The sequence below is a fragment of the Perissodus microlepis genome, chromosome 18, assembly GCF_051167445.1.
Source record: "Perissodus microlepis isolate ML-2025 ecotype Zambia chromosome 18, ASM5116744v1, whole genome shotgun sequence".
Lineage (NCBI taxonomy): Eukaryota > Metazoa > Chordata > Actinopteri > Cichliformes > Cichlidae > Perissodus > Perissodus microlepis.
Window position 1 is genome coordinate 22,388,717 of NC_140478.1, and position 16,693 is coordinate 22,405,409.

Here is a 16,693-nt window from a genome sequence, read left to right on the forward strand (position 1 = left end):
TCACAGTGAGCATTGTCCATATTAGAGACGCTGCATGACTGATCACTGTACTCACTGGCTGCTCGCCAGCAACGATAGAACCAATTATACCTGCAACCCAGCCAATGGCCCTCCTTAACCTGTGAAAATGATGATCTGGTGCTAATGAAGTGAGTGAATTAGAAATCCCATCTGTTGATGCTTCGGCACCTTATCTCTCATTGGCTGCAGTTTTCAAGGTCACTGTAATAAAAAATTTCAAAAGACAGAGGGGAGGAATAATCTCAAAGCCAATTAGGAATCAGTACTAATACACAAGGGTGTTGTAATTAAAGCTGACTGGAGAATTTTAGCATCATTCTGCACCTTTGTTTTCATCTTATTACTCCCATTTGTTTTGAAAATTGTTTGAGGCTGGCGTAAAAGGTTACAGAGAAGTAAAGCTTCCGGCTTTGGCACAAGCTTGGAAAAGGTTAATAAGAGTGCCTCCCTTATGCTTTGAGCTGAACACTATCATTTCATTTCCATGCACAAAGTGAGTTTAGCAGGACATTCGGATATATTTTTAATCACATGGCTGGAGCTAAATATTGTTCTAACAACAGATGCTGATTTTTTTGTTTTGTTTCAATCTTCAGAAATTATTGGAAAATATCCTTCTCAGTTAACAAAATCCTGACTACACATTGATAATTGAAGCAATTAAATAATTATATGGAAAGACCTCTCAATTCTCATGTTTGAGAAACTGGAAGAATGAAAACATTATACCAGTTATACACTGTTAATTACTGGAAAAATCTTTTCAGTTGTAAATACACTAATTAGCCACATAATTAAAACCACTGACAGGTGAAGTGATTCATAAACTCGTATAGCATAATGACACCTTCTTTAGGGAAACCTTGAGTCATGGCATCATATGGTTGTTACTTGGACATGTACCACTCAGCTAAACATTCGAATAAGAGGGCACAAGGTCTTGAGACTGATCAGTCTGTCCATGAACGATTCCTGAGATGTACTGAGATAAGTGTGTAATAAATTCATGAAGCATATAGATACAAAAATATGTGCTTTAAAGTTCTCTAATTCAGTGACTGTCTCTACCAAAGGTAAAACTACAGAATATCAACCTCATGGGGATCCTAGATAAAAAGTCAGCAGGCTTACCAACGTTATTAGGATTGGACCATACATATCTGTCGAGGTATTAAATCTGGACCGACAGATTTGAAAATGGCTTGAGAGTGGAGGACGAAGTTTTAGATGAGTCTTACAGAAACTTTCTAAATCTGCTACTGGTGTCATAAGAAGTTAAGTGAAAGTTTCTGGAGGGGAGAGTGGGGCAAGGTTAGCTGATCTAACACCTGTACCTATGCAACCCTACACACCTTTTGTTAACTGACCCTAAACTTTAATTAGCACCTTCCTTTTCATCTTTCTTTGAAAGGAAGAACCTTATGAATGAAGCATTTGTTTTTCACAGGTTATTGTGTCCAAGGTTTTTGTAGAGTTATGAGTTATATCAGGTTTGTCAAATGCTTTTTTTTTTAAATCTCAGGTTATAAAGTTCTATATTTTCATAACATGTATCTGCATTATTAAAAAGTTTATCATTAGTTTCTAGACTAAATATTTTATTTTTTTTATTTAATATTGGCTGTGGGGCAAAATGAGCTCGAGGCTTAGGGGTCAGTTTAGTCAGTGGTTTATCTAACAGCAAGACAAATAAGTGGTCTTAAAATTTATGCGGCATCATAAAAATGAATAGATCATAATAACTACATTGGATATTTGCTTGTGCTACATAAGAAAATAAGATAGACACAATGCACCCTTTTTGTCAACACTCATAAGTTCTAGTATTTTTCTTTTTTGTTCTTCATTTTGAGCAACGTTACCTTCAAAACATGTGATGTGCGAGTGTTTATGTCTCTGCCTCCAAAGTTTTCTATTATAAAAATATTTGCAGCATTTTATTCCATGTTGGTGTTTCTCAGCTAAACATGCAGCTGTCTGTATAAACTGAAAGTAGAAAGAAAATCATCTCCAGCTTCTCACAATGTTGAAAAGCATGAAAAAGGCATTCAATTTAAGACTTCAGTGTTTGTTTGTTTTTCTTAAGAGTTGGTAATGCATATTCGTTGTATGTATTTCGATGAATAGGGAGGGAGAGCGAGGTCTGGGCTTCTCTGCTTAGGCTGTTGCCCCTGCGACCCGGCCCCGGATAAAGCGGAAGAAGATGGATGGATGCAATTTTCCCTAAGCCGCGTGCGTACGCAATTGCGCACTGCTGGCACGGTCTCTGCGCACAGAAAATCTGCGTTGCGCACAAAAAAAAAAACATGACACATGAAAAATTAGTGGGAACATTGGATGGATGGATGGATGGATGGTATTACATTTTTAAAATTAGAATACAAATTTTTGGTCACAAACTTGAGTTGTCATATACATCTGTGAGTTTATGTGCACAACAGTATGCTCATGTACACACATGAAGAATTTGACCTTTGTTCCTTAAATATATGGCATTGTTTCTGACTGATATGCTGCTCAGAGTCTTTTGCTCCTTGCTTTTAAATCAAATGGCACTCTCGACATAAACACAAACTACTGCAGCTCAGCTGTCTTAGCTGAGGAAACAAAGGTACAATTGTTCCTTTTTTGTAAAATATTGTGATGATGTTACATTATATTAGGCAGTCAGTTGCCCACATTACACTGTAACTATCACCAGTTTGGTTATCTATTGTGAACACCTCAGCTGGAAAAAATTCTAAATGGTTTGTACAGTTGGCCACAGGTCTGCATGTCAACGGGAGGTAGAAGATTGCTTCATATTTTGCTATATATAACGTTAGTGTTTCTAAAAAAAATTCTTTATTAACAAAGTAAACTAAAAATACACTTTATCATATTTTATAGTTTTAAAATTGGATAACAACTGACTTGAACACAATATGAAATGATGTGTTTTCACTATAGGAACTTTGGATCCATTGATAGGTTTACTAATCTGAAAGCTTTCTAAATTTTATTTTTGTAGTTTTCCATTTGTAGATGTGATTCTCTGATGTGTATGTGTTTCTACCTGTGCTGACACTAGCATGACTAAAGCTAGCTAAGTACCAGTAAATATGTTAAGCAAGGCAGAAGCATGAACTCATAAAATGAACAGAATCATAAGAATATAACATGACGAGCACTGCAAATGTAACAAAAATATGTTGACATCAAATGGTATGTTATTTGAAATCTATATGAAAAAATGGCACATTGATTTTTTCCAATTTATTTTATTTATTTATTTATTTATTTATTTTACCAGTTGTCCAAATGAGTCTGTGATCGGCCTTAATGTCCCTGGAATCAAATTTATATACAACTAAATATGACTTGCAAATGTGTTTTAAATGGATGATTTCTCATTTAATCACGAATCATCCAATCACATATTTGGTGAGTCCTAAATTTGATGCTGGTGAACTTTTCAGTGGTTAGTTTTTAAAAAGCCCCCAAATCCCCTATGAGTAAGCACTTGGCGACAGTGGGGAGGAAAAACTCCTTTTCAATGGGGCGAAACCTCCGACAGAACCAGGCTTAGGAAGGGGTTGCCATCTGTTGTGACCAAGTGGGGATCAAATGTTCACTGACAATTGTTTTTTTGTTTTACACTCTCAGAATGAGAGAGGCATTGAGGCACCGCCTTCTGCCCCCCGGCATCACTGCTGTGCCCCCTCCTTCTTACAGGAACTGTCTACAGAGCAGGTATGAGTGATGCCTGAGTGCACATACACAAGTCATAAGTTCCTGGCTCTCACGACTCCTCTGCAGAGGGTTTCCCTAAGAAGGGGGGCATCGCAGGGGGCGCCAGGGGACGGGGGGCTGTGCCTCGCTGCCCTCCTCGGAAAAACCCTTCTACAGAGGACTGGAAAGAACCAGGAACTTCTGAGGTGTGTATGTCCTGGTGAGCCTCCACCTTTTACAGGTGGTTGCAGCCTGGATACAGACACTTCAAACCTCATCTGAGGACAAAAACTACAAGAACAACATAAAAATGAAGAAAACATACTTTATAAACATGCAGGGTTTCAGGAGACGGCAGCACTGCAGAGGTGAAGACAGGCAGCTGTTTTAAATACACAAAACAATATACACAAACACTTACACAGACACACACACACTCACAACAACAGAAGAGAAACAAAGAGAGAGAGAAAAAGTGGTTATCAACCACATGAGGTGAGGACATGCAGCCAGGTGAGCCTGTCTGATTGTGAATTTCTCTGCAAAATAAAATGCTCACAAATATATTGTAAGAACAGGCTTTTATTTTTTTTTAGTATATGCTGAATTAACAGTATAAAAGCTACTCTACCTGAATTTCACAAAAAAATTAAATAAAATTCAAGTTTTAAAGGAAAAGTTTTAATAAATGATTGTTTAAAAAAAAAAAAAAACTAACCAAAGTAGAAGACAACTGTTTAGTCGAAAAGTGTTAAACATTCAAGATATTCTCACTCATAAAAACTTCTTTCATAATGTAAACTAGGACATGTAGAAAACTTTCATACTTACTGAAAGATATTTATTAACACTATCTAATTACCAGCATATTTTTCTGAGTGTTACTGAATATGTGTAGGCAGTAGGATCTTGGTGGTTGCCTAGGGGACAGAATGTCAGCTATAGTTTGTTTTAAATTCAGTTTCATTGCTGAAACTAAGAATCAACAGGCTGTAGAGGGAGACTTTAATTGAGGTTTACTAACTCTTGCTTTCAAATCCAAGATGGAAAAATCTGTGCAGATTTAGCATATATTAACCATTCATTGGAATAATAATAATAAGTATACAAACTAAATATCACAGGAGAGCTTATGAGGCCACAAACATTGATGAGGTCCAGTTCAGAGACACAGGTTTAGCAGAAGTGAAGCCTAGAGGACAGCTGGCAGCTGCACACGTCTGTCAGTACCCACCTGTCACAAAGAGCAGCCTTTTCATGCCTGACTCTGCATAACTGTCAGCACTAAAAACTGTTAAATGATGAATAAAGAAATCATCATGTGCATAGTTGTTTTAAGGGAAAAATAAACTAAACCCACAATTTCATTTCAACATTATGAGTAAACTAATGCAGGTATGAGACTCAGGCCTATGCTGTTGTTGTCTCATACTGTTATGTCCATTGCTGTTAGCTTGTTAGCTTTCCTCTTTCTTGCTTTTTGCCTGTTGTTCCCTCTGATTTTTTGTGTCTTCCAGCTGTTATTATCCAGACTTTGAATTCGTTATTTAATTTGTTTGTAAGGTGCCGATTAAAAAATTTAGATTTATTTCAAACAAAACCAGCATTTTTGAGGGTTCAATTATCAATATTTAAATCCGTCCTAAAGAAAACTTAGTAACTGTTTTATTTAACAGTAGAAATATCTTGATAGTGTTAGTGCACTGGTAAAGTTTCAAATGTTTGCATTATGCTGCAGTCACACAAGGGAAAACAGTGACTGGTGACCACGGCACAACCGTGCGCAATGAACTTGCGATCTTATTGGAAATGGTTGCTGAGAAGAATGGAGTCACGTTTCTGTCTTGAAAAATTTTTGGTGTATCAAGAATTTAATAATATGGCAATAAGATGATTCCGTCTTTAAGTATGATATTGTATTTAATTGTCAGTTTGACCTCAATCTGGGATGATAAGATGATTAAGTGAGACAAACCTGTGAAAATTGCAAATCTGTTGTCTTTAAAACACACAGAAATTCAAATGAATTGCTTACATTCAGAGTCTAATCAGAACTCAGTTTTCAAACAAATAGTTGCGTAATTGCTGCAGAACAGTAGTTTAACTTTATAATGACATAAGTGCACAGCAACCTTGTTTTAATAGGAATATAACCAGAAAAAAGACACTTGGAAACTAACTTAGATGAACCCCTTTTTGCAAAGAAACATGATACAGATGAGTTGCAATCATCGATGTACACCGACTCAGACTGATTGCAACATGTCAACAATCTGCCTGCATTTCTACATTTAATGGGAAATATTTGTAATTCAGAAGTCTGTCTGACAGCATTTGGAAACACTTCATCTCCCACTAGGTGACCTGTGCAATTGCCTTGTCAGACACATTGAATGCTCATCCCCAGCCAGAGACTGTCCATGCAACACAGACTCTGGGTGGGGATGAGCACTACTTTTCATCAGTTAGCAAATGCGAAAAAAATTAAATGCAATCAGCAGTCAAACTAGATGCAAGAAGTATATCTCGTCTTTCCTTAGCTTTAGGTCCATTTAAATAGAAAAAGAAACAATACATTTACAAAAATGCGAGCTACACCACTCAGTTTTGGGGAAGAAGGACACAAGTTTATGTCAAAAATGTTTATTATCCATGGCTGTACAACAGAGGCAATGAAATGATCCTTGATAGCCACATTTTTAACATGCTGACAGCAAAAATTGCTGTTTAATTTTTTAAAATTTTAAACAGAAAGTAAAGAATTTCAAATACACGTTGTCATGTAGAACAAATTACAAACATGAAATGCATTCAATACCATGTGGCGACATTGTGAATAAATTACATACTGTACATTTGCTCAAAATGAATGAAAACAAAATGCAGAATTAATGAGTGTCAAAGAAAATATGTTACTGTTACATTCATATTTAGCTCTCTGCCAGCAATGCAGCTTTTCACAGTTTTCAATGCACAGAAACAGAAACAAACATCTGAGGTACAACAAAAGACATAAATTTTCTTCTGATAGATCACATAACTGTATTTTTATACACAATACAGACCACAATATAATAAGCACACAATATACTGTATTGTCCGTATTTTTCAGAACAGCAATCAGTCCGAGGGGAAATGACTGACTGCTGGTTGCGAAGATCTTGCAGTCGTCTGGAGAATATTCATACCCAGGATTTTGATGACGTATGCATCAGCAGTGGCATGTTCTAATGAGGCAAACAAGCAAAATACAAGTCTGACACACTCTTCCACTGCTGTCTGTCACTTCCTTTCCTTTAATGTCAAATGCACCTCCTTGATCAAGAAGATTTTGCTGGTATCTGTCCTCCCATCTTCTGTAATGCAAGCTTCATTATTCCCCAACTTGAAAGAAAAAAGAAAATTATTATTTTTTCATCTCTCACAGCGACCTCATGTGAAAAAAGGTAGCTGCAGGTTTAAATTTTCCTGTGAAGCTTGGAAACTCAAGAGGACCAACATTAAAATTTTCTAACGCTGCTGTTATTACCTGCAACCACTCAGATATCCACCAGAGGACAAGCAGTTCATTAAACCATCATCTTAACAATCTATCATGTTCAGACCGCCTGAGGAAGGAGAAAAAAAAAGGAAAAACTTCCACTCGCAGGCACTTAAGGACAGCAGGGAGGAAATGTCAGCCAAGAGGCAAATTAAATCTCATAGCTATTTGTTCTTAAAAAGAAAATCAGGGGAGATTTAAATGTCGTTTGACAGGAAATGCACATGAGAAAGAGTCTCATCTCTGCGGCTGTTCAGTCATCAGCAATCACTGCAGAGAAGCTGCTTTTTCTTTTGCTCCCAGATGCAGAGAATGACCCCACATTTAGAAGAACATTTTGGAGGATTAAACTCCAAGGATGAGCAATGTTTCTTACTCTGTTACTCTTTTTAAAGCAGGAAGCGAAAGATCCTTCGAATTGCTTTCAACTGCTGGACGCTAAAATGTTTCTATGATTCTGTTTTTCGTACGTTATTCCCAAAAATAAATTCAGTTTTGTGCAAAATGTGTGTTGTTAAACCAAGATTAAATACTGACCTTACTCAGTTGTCAATGTCCGATATGTGGTTCTCTATCTGCAGTAAAAGAAATAAGATTGCTTTAAATCAGTCAAGAATAAATTTTTATAACTAGGCAGCAACATAGCCTTCCCTTTTCTAGCTCAATCCACAGTCATTAAAAAAAAGGAAACACTTCCAGTTCTAAGTCTGAAATACACATCAGTACATATTTAAAAAATTAACTGGTCCGCACAAGTTCTGTTATTCATTTAACAAAAACCATAAACATGAAAAAATGGATCCATGCTGCATTTTATTAACAGTTCAAGCTGCTGGTGGTGTAATAGTGTGGGGAATATCTTCTTGACACATTTAGTAACACCTGAGCATTGTTTCAACAAATAACACTCAGAGTATTGCTGCGGACCATGTGCATCCCTTCATGACCAGTGTTCCCAGGAGGATGACGCACCATGTCACAAAGCTCAAAATGTCTTAAGCTGATTTCTTGAACATGGCAGTGAGTTCACTGTACTCAAATGGACTCCACAGTCATCAAAACCTGGTCAATACCTGAGGATCTTTCATGTCCTGATTTTTAAAACCTTAGAAATGGCTGTACTTTCTTTTTTGTTTTGTTTTGTAAATCTTTTTTTTTCCTTTTTGTTTGTTCGAACCCTGAAAATGTGCATCAATTCACATCTCATCCATGTCCTCTGAGACACATTTTATACAGTGTGTTTTCACTAAATCAATATAGGGATTTGGGGTTTTTGTTTATTCTAAGCCTTTTGGCCACAGTGTCTATTGGAATAACGCATATAAGCTTTAATGATTACCAGTAATCAATAGTTTAGTCTGCTTGCAAAATGAAGCCAATAAACCACCCAACAGTGGGTCCAGATCTCATAAAACAGGAAGCAGGTATGATTATATAACCTTATTATTTCTTTAGTGTCAAAGTAAGGCAATAGTTTTGAGAAATAAAACTGTCACAGTAATAAAACTGGAAAGCAAATGTTCAGTTAGATGATTTCTGATTTTTAAAGTAAAAATTGGTGATATGCTGCATGCATTACGCTCTTTTACTGCATTACAGTAAATTAACACCACCCAAAAAGTTTCACAAGTGTATCCAGAGAGTGATGTAGTTAGTAGCAGATCAGTTTCAAACACCCTGTGAGAAACTTTGCTCCGATTTCATTCTGCACACGGCGAAGCGTCTGCAAACAGCAGCCTAACTTCACTGAGGAGCTGGAGGTGCATAGCTTGTCACCTGCAGCTCTTCATCTAACAGCTTAGTGTTGTTGCTCCGTCTTGTTCCGTTACTCCAGCTGTCTTGTTTCATAGATGAATGACAGCAGTAATTGCTGAGGTAGCTCACAGATGTGTCCCATTTCTTGTAAATATCTTGTGAAAGTCAAGTCTTGTTTTGTCAGTTAAATGATTTTTAATGCTTGGTGGCATCAGTAGAAAATGTTTGGTTTGCCATGGCAGGTTTCAATACAGCAGTTTTTCCAAGTACGTCGCCATGGAAACTAAGTATAAACGCTCTCTTCATCAGTGATCGTGCGTTACCTCACTCAGCGATAGATAGTGACTTTAAAAAAAAAAAAAAAGTCTGGCACTTTTAACTGCATAATTAAATTATTTACTCTTTTATTAAAATAAACAATGCTTTCAGAGATTTATAAAACTTCTATGCCTGAGGCTTTGCGTATAACACAGAGAAGAAGTTTGCCTTTGAGTTCTTCTGGCAGATGGGCTCAGTACCACACATTTTATTCAATCTGAGGGAAAATTATAAGGGTCTCTCCCAAACCTAAGTTCTGTTGCCTGAACCTGACCAAACTAAGAGTTTAAAAATGTAAAATACATTTCCGAAGACAAACTCCTCCCATTCAGGTTTGTCTGAGACAGGGTAGGAAAGCCAAAGTATTCACAGACACCGTTACGTGCTGCTGACTTTGGTGTTTTCATGTGATTTGGTCAGTTTCATGGCGGTTTGTGATAGTGACAACCTCGAATTATTTTGTCATTGATGATATTTATTACTTTGTAATACAATATTAATTCAAAACACATTAAGATTAAGCTTTAAAACAACAGCTACTACTTTTCTTGGTTGCCACAACAACGTGTCCCCACTTTGCAGCATGTATGTTGTTCAGACAGAGACAAAATACACCTCACTCAAAAATAATATAAAATAAAAAATTGCCCTTCTGACTTCAACTAATTTAATTATATGTAATTTATCCATGTAATTTTGTTGCATAAGTACAATGTAAAATGTTATATTTAATGGGATATGGTCAAACTAAACTTAATTGATTGATACACATTTAGTTTGTACCAGGCACATTATCCTTTTTTTTTTTTTCTTTTTTCTTTTTTTTTGTGTCCCGTTTGGATCTTTAGCCATCAGAATTGTTGTCTTAAGGCCAAGAAAGATGCCAAGCGGATTTATTTTACCAAGTGGATCATCATGGCCTTGCCATATTGGTCCATTTGATTGACCTTTATTATAATTATGAATTTATTTTATTTTCGGTTGCTACAAACGGGACAGACATGACTGGGGGATAGGACAGGGAGAAAGAATGAAAGAAAGAGAGGGAGAGAAAGAAAACCAAAGGGGAGAAGAGACGGTGAGAAGGGGGGGAAGAAAGGAAAAAACAAACAAACAAACAAAACAAAACACCTGGATCACCTGTATGGAGAAAAAAAACAGAAGAGAAAGCAAACACCAAAGAGCAACATAATAAAAAACAGCACCATCACAATAAACTAGCTAGCAGTAGATAACAGTAGATACTAAATAATAAACGATATTGTGCAGCACGCAAGATAGACAGCGCACAATGTGCTTTGAGGCAGCAGCCAAGAAAGGTGTAGTCCGCGTCTGTGAACACCCGTGTGTACACCTGTGTGCATACCTGTGTGGATCAGCATGCTTGTATTCCAAAGGTTTCTCCATGTAACGATCTGCTAGGGAGTGTGGGGAGCCATAGCCCCGTCCACCAGGGTATGAAGCAGGCACATTATCCTTAATTATTAATTAATTAAATAAATTCAAATGTAATTTTATATATATTTCAGAGTATTGTATTGTGTTTATTGCGGGTGAAGAATCATTTTCTGAGTGTTTTTACTCATATAGTTTAGACTTTTCAAATCATGCTGATTGTCACAAAAGACAACAAAACTTTGTATCCATCACCACGAACAATCTGATTACTTTTTCATGACCATTTCACCTTTTAGTTTTGAGAGAATCCTGTATGACTCAAATGGTTCCATCTAAGGCAAAGTTATTTATACAACAGAGTTGAATGTACATTATACTTACTGTTATTATTGGCATATTATGTCAGTGGAAAACATTTTCCGCATCATAGTATAGATAAACTACTATGCAAGAGTCTTGAAACACCCCTCATTTCTTTATATCTTGCTTGGAAGATGGGATGGGAAACGTCCAAATATACATGGATATACAGAAAAAGAGGCAAAAACAGAGTTTTTAATAATTCTGCTGTGCTTGAAAGTTGATATTTGGTGTGAGCACCTTTATTCTTCAACACAGCCTGAAGTCTCACAGACAGCTTTCATGTAATTTTTTTTTAAGTATTCTTCAGGAATAGTTCTCCAGGCTTCTTGAAGGACAATCAAAGTTCTTCTTTGAATGTTGGGTGCCTTTTATTCTGTTCTCTCTCAAGATGATCCCACACTGCTTCCAAAATGTTGAGGTCCAGGCTCTGGGAGGGGGGTGATTCATGACTGTGTTTCTCCTCAGCTACTATCGGCTTTTACGGCATTGACAGTGTATTTGGATCACTGTCGTGCTAAAAGAAAATGACATCAGCTGTGTTGCAGATGGTATTGGTGGATTGAAATTTGATGGTTCTGTTCTGCATTCATAGTTCCATGTTCCATGTAGATGCTCACCACTATACCTCTCTCCTGACCTCTGTGCATACTGGCCATGACTTACACTAATGATGACAACGATTTGGATTCATCAGTCTACAGGACTTGTTGCCAACGATTTTCTGTCCCCTTCTTGTGTAATTTGGAAGCTAGGGAAGTACTGCCAATACTGTGCCTCTACACAGGGGGGGGAGTGGACTTTGAAAAACTTTGAAGGACCTTCAGAAAGCCTGCACAAATATGAATCAAGACCACTTTAAAAAATTACAAGAAAATCTGTAGGAAATTAGGACTTCTTGTGACTTTTGCAGACACGCACGCACGCACGCACGCACACTTCGCAGCTAAATTGGAACCAAAATAACTTATTAATACTGTACATGGGTACTTGGCCTGCTCACCATGTCGCTTGTGCCTTCATCTTCAAAGTCGTCTTCACCACCGTCTGTCATCTCCCCTGCCTCAACCTCAGCCGTCCCCTCCACTTCCTCCCCCCCAGAGTGGTCTGCTGCATCACCATGGAGACACTCGCACACCTCCTCCTGCTTCCTCTGCATCTCTGGCAAAAGTCATCAAGAGACAAAGACTGGCAGTTAACATCAGAGCATAATAGATTTATTGACTTTCTATCTTGTTTTGATAATAGAAGAACCTGTATTTCAGACAAGCCTCTGAACAAGCATTTAATATGTTCAGTATCATTCCGTCATCTCTCCTCAAAGACCGTTTGTGTGGCTTTTATTTCAGTCAACATGGCGGCCTCTCTCAGCATCTTCCCCATTTTTCTATGCATGCTCATCAGACAGGTCCTCCCCTCCTGGCTGTCAAATCTTACCGGCATCAGAGCGATGTTGCCTCTCTATCTTCTCAAGCCTTCCCAGCAGTGAGTCGATCTTGGTCTTGATTTGCGACAGTTCCTTTTTGATTGTTAGAAGCTGATCTGTCTTCACTGCAAGCATACATTAATAAAGTTAAAAAGCATAATTAATGGGGATGTTCTACAAGAGACACTGTGACAGCAGCAGACTCTTCTCAACAGTCAAGTTCTTCACTGAAAATGTGGCACAACTGATGAAAAGCAGGAAATCTCACTGTGTTGCATTGAGGGGAGAATAATAATAAGCATGCGAGAGTTTGAACAGTACACCAGCTGCTAAAGCCATAATCTCAGTGTTGTTGCTACCAGCCAAAATGTTTCTTTCTTAGCCGTGTTTTACCTCAATTTTTGTAGAGGAAAGATCTGGCTCTTACTATTAGATTTACCACCTTGTTACTAGCTTAGATGATGAGAAAACAGCTGCCTGCCTGCTGTAAAACAATAGAAAGTGATGAGCAATATGATGCAGAAATGCTACACAGAGCAGAAAATAAAAAAATAACCAAACAACTAGCTGAGACTCTGATCTAAGATTTATTCTGTAGAATTTTGGCTTATTCCCAACATTTCTGGTGTGCTTACTTTTGTTTTAACATGAATAAAAACTCTAGTTTAAATGTGTTTCAATGCATCTCAAGAAAAAAAACAAAACAATTTACTGTTTATCCCAGTCATTCCTAAAGTGTGTGGCGGTGGTCTGCAGGAGGTCAAAGTTTCTCATGTACAAACATGCAATTAGCTTGAAGCTACAATGGAACAGCTTAAATATTTGCATTAAAAAGGTCATCAGAACTACTAAAGAAAAGATGTGAGATTCAAATGATTTGTTTTTCTTTTCAGATGGCAAGGGAAGGGAAAGTGTTTAATGAAGATTCAGCCTCAACGAGCAAATCACCAGAAGATCAAAAGGAATCAGAGAAAACACAAAGAAGGAAATACTTCATCAAGTCTTGTGTTTCAATCAGAGTTTTGATTAAAGGTTCAGTCGGCGCAGGTTTAAAACTTGGCCAAGACATTCTTAAGTTTGACAATGGCTGGCTTTGTCACCTGACTGAAGATTAATCAGCAATGATTGTTAAAATCAAATGATAATAAATGCCATAATAAAGTAATTTTTCAAGAAGAAAATATTTAAAACATTCACTTTTCCCAGCTTTTCAAACGTGACAATTTCCTGTGAATCTGTTTGGTTAGCTTAGGAAGTCATTATGGGCATTTTTTTCCTCCCCATTTTATTGCATTATTTGACAGTTTTTGCCTCAACAATCAAAATAGCTTGCACATTAACCTCTTATTAAAATCAAAGGTGGTGTTTTTAAAAAACTGACTCATTTATTCAAAAAAATGAAAATGATTCAGCATTTGGAAATCACTACAGTTTTTTACATCTCCAATGTGAGGATAAGCCACTTTTCTTTGTTTTGTATGAAAATCTCTTATTATTTTGGGGTTTTGGACAGTTTGGTGAAAAAACAAACAAACGAAGTACTGTAAATGTCAGTTTTGGCATCTTAAAAATTACAATAATTTTTTTTTTAATGCAATCACTAGACACATAGTTAGGTACACCTTACTAGGACCAGGCTGGACCTCCTTGTGTCTTCAGAACTGCCTTCATTCTTCATTCTCTGTGTTAATCAACAAAGACTCATTAAGATGCTGGAAACATTCCTCAAAACCTTTGGTTCAACGCTGACATGATAGCATCATGCAGTGCACACTGCAGATTTGTTGGGTGCACATTCATGATGCAAATCTTCCCCTGCATCGCATCCCAAAGGTGCTCTATTTGACTGCAATCTGGAGACTGTTGAGGACATTTGAGTACAGTGAACTCACTGTCTTGTTTAGGACACCCGTTTGAGAAGATTTGAGGATTGTGACATGGCTTTATATCCTGCTACAACCAGCCATTAGACGATGGGTACACTGTGGTCAAAAAGGCACTGGGCATGGTCAATAACGATACTCAAGTAGTCTGTGGCATTTAAACAATGCCCAGTTGATATTAAGAGGCCCAAATTGAGCAAAGAAAGTTTCCTCCACGCCTTGGGGGCGACCGTGGTTCAGGGGATTGGGAAGCATCTGTAACCGGAAGGTTGCCCTTTCGATCCCCCTGCTCTCTCTGTCCTGGTTGTTGTGTCCTTGGGCAAGCCACTTTACCCTACCGCCTACTGGTGTTGGCCAGAGGGGCCGATGGTGCAATATGGCAGCCTCGCTTCTATCAGTCTGCCCCAGGGCAGCTGTGGCTACAACTGTAGCTGCCTCCACCAGTGTGTGAATGTGAGAGTGAAAGAATAGTGGAATTGTAAAGCGCTTTGGGTGCCTATAAAAGCGCTATATAAATGCAATCCATTATTATTATTATTATTATTATTATTATTATGACAGCACCAGCCCGAACCATTAATTCAAAGCAGGATAGATCCATGCTTTGTAAAATTGTGAAATTCTGACCATACCATCCAAACTTCATTGCAGAAATTGAGATTCACCAGACCAGACAATGCTTTTTCAGTCTTTTATTATCTGGTTTTGTTCAGCTTATGTGAATTGTATCCTCAGTTTCCTGTAGTGCATCTGCTTCGAGGTTAGGCATGTTGTGTGCGGTTGTAATGTCGGTTTATTTGATTAACTGTTGTCTTCCTAATACCTCAAAGCGATCTGGTCATTCTCCTCTGTGCTCTGGCAACAAGGCATTTTCCACCAAAGGACTGTCTCTCACTCAATGTTTTCTCTTTTTCAGATTCTCTGTAAACCCTAGAGCTGGCTGTAGATCAGGAATTTCTGAAATATTGAGATGGCTGGTCCCATGATGCCATGTTCAAAGTCACTGAAATCAGATTTCTTCCCTATTCTTAAATTTGGTTTAGTGAAGTTCAAAACCAATTTGTGAATTTGCTTGTAATTACATCTAATACAGTGCATATGTTCCTAATATAACAGATTTATTTTGACCATGTCATGTCTAAAATCTTTGAGTCGCTGCCATGTGATTGGCTGGCTAAATATTTGAGTTAAAGAGCAGTTGAACGGGTGTACCTAATGAAGTGTCCAGTGAGCGTATACTCTAATCAGTTCAAGAGGGACAATCAAGACTACTAATGAAAATAATCAGGAATTGCAGGCCTGACCTTTTTCGATTATTAACCTTTTTTTTTTTGTTTCCAGAGCTTAGCATTTACACTTGCTGAGTACATTTCCATCATAATGGGCAGAAATGATACCCGCTAACATGTGTTCAAAGTTATGATAATAGGAAATGTTCTTTGTAGCGGCTGAATTTATTTTCTTTGCCATTAACTTGACTCAAACCCCAAAAATGGACATGGAGGTAAGTTCAAAACAAACAATCACATAAAAATCACATTTAGAAAACATCATTTGGCAATCACAACATCCTTTAGAGATGGCAGGATACTATAGGAACAAAAAGGGACAAAGAAAAACCACCAAACATACGTTTAGGGCCAGTGATGGAAGAGCCGACATTGAGTGCTCGGGAGGAGGAAGAGGAGGAGGAGGAAGAGGAAGAGCAAGCCCTGACTGGAAAAGAGGATTTGGCTCTGCGTGTGGTTGGGACAACTAGCCGTGAGCGTTTGATGGGGATCACAGCTCGGGTCGGAGGCACAACACGGCCGTGGTACTCAAACAGTCTGAAGACACATGAAGAATAAAGTTGTAGCAACAGAAATATTCCAAGAGTATTACAATGCAGAGAAATAACAAAACAAAAAAAGTGGGGATATAAATCTGTAATCACTATGGGACCTGAACAGCAAGTGGAGTTTTTGTTCCCTTGTTTTTGGTCAGATGTTTTTATTCAAGCAGCAAGGAACACTTACAAAGCACCTAATAGACATGCTGCAAAAGATGTCTGAATGATAGAGGTACACATTGAACAATGCCACAGCAATTCAATCAAAGCCTGTTCCCAGTTGCCTTTGACATATCAAATTGCCAAAATAGCAATAATGACTCAAAGCTGAAGGATTCTGCTCTTGGGGATATTGCAAAGAAGAGGAAGTAAACAAACCAATGAAAATGTCAGAATGAAGATACATTCTGTGCCTTGCCAGCGCAAATGACCAGCCGGGGGACTATCTGACA

The 16,693-nt window shown here is 37.7% G+C and overlaps 1 protein-coding gene across 2 annotated transcripts in view; it reads right to left on the reverse strand.

The window, feature by feature from the left end:
• Positions 1 to 6,359: 6,359 nt before the first annotated feature.
• Positions 6,360 to 16,693, reverse strand: part of LOC146367865 (RNA-binding Raly-like protein) — a 61,820-nt gene continuing 51,486 nt past the window's right edge. For both annotated transcript variants that reach the window (XM_084912104.1, XM_084912105.1), the window contains exons 5-9: positions 16,046 to 16,239; positions 12,542 to 12,655; positions 12,108 to 12,265; positions 7,811 to 7,848; positions 6,360 to 7,116 (exon numbers count right to left, since the gene is read on the reverse strand). In XM_084912104.1, the coding sequence (XP_084768230.1) occupies positions 7,816 to 7,848; positions 12,108 to 12,265; positions 12,542 to 12,655; positions 16,046 to 16,239 (499 nt within the window). In that variant the 3' untranslated portion in view covers positions 6,360 to 7,116; positions 7,811 to 7,815. The remainder of the gene's footprint in view (positions 7,117 to 7,810; positions 7,849 to 12,107; positions 12,266 to 12,541; positions 12,656 to 16,045; positions 16,240 to 16,693) is intronic.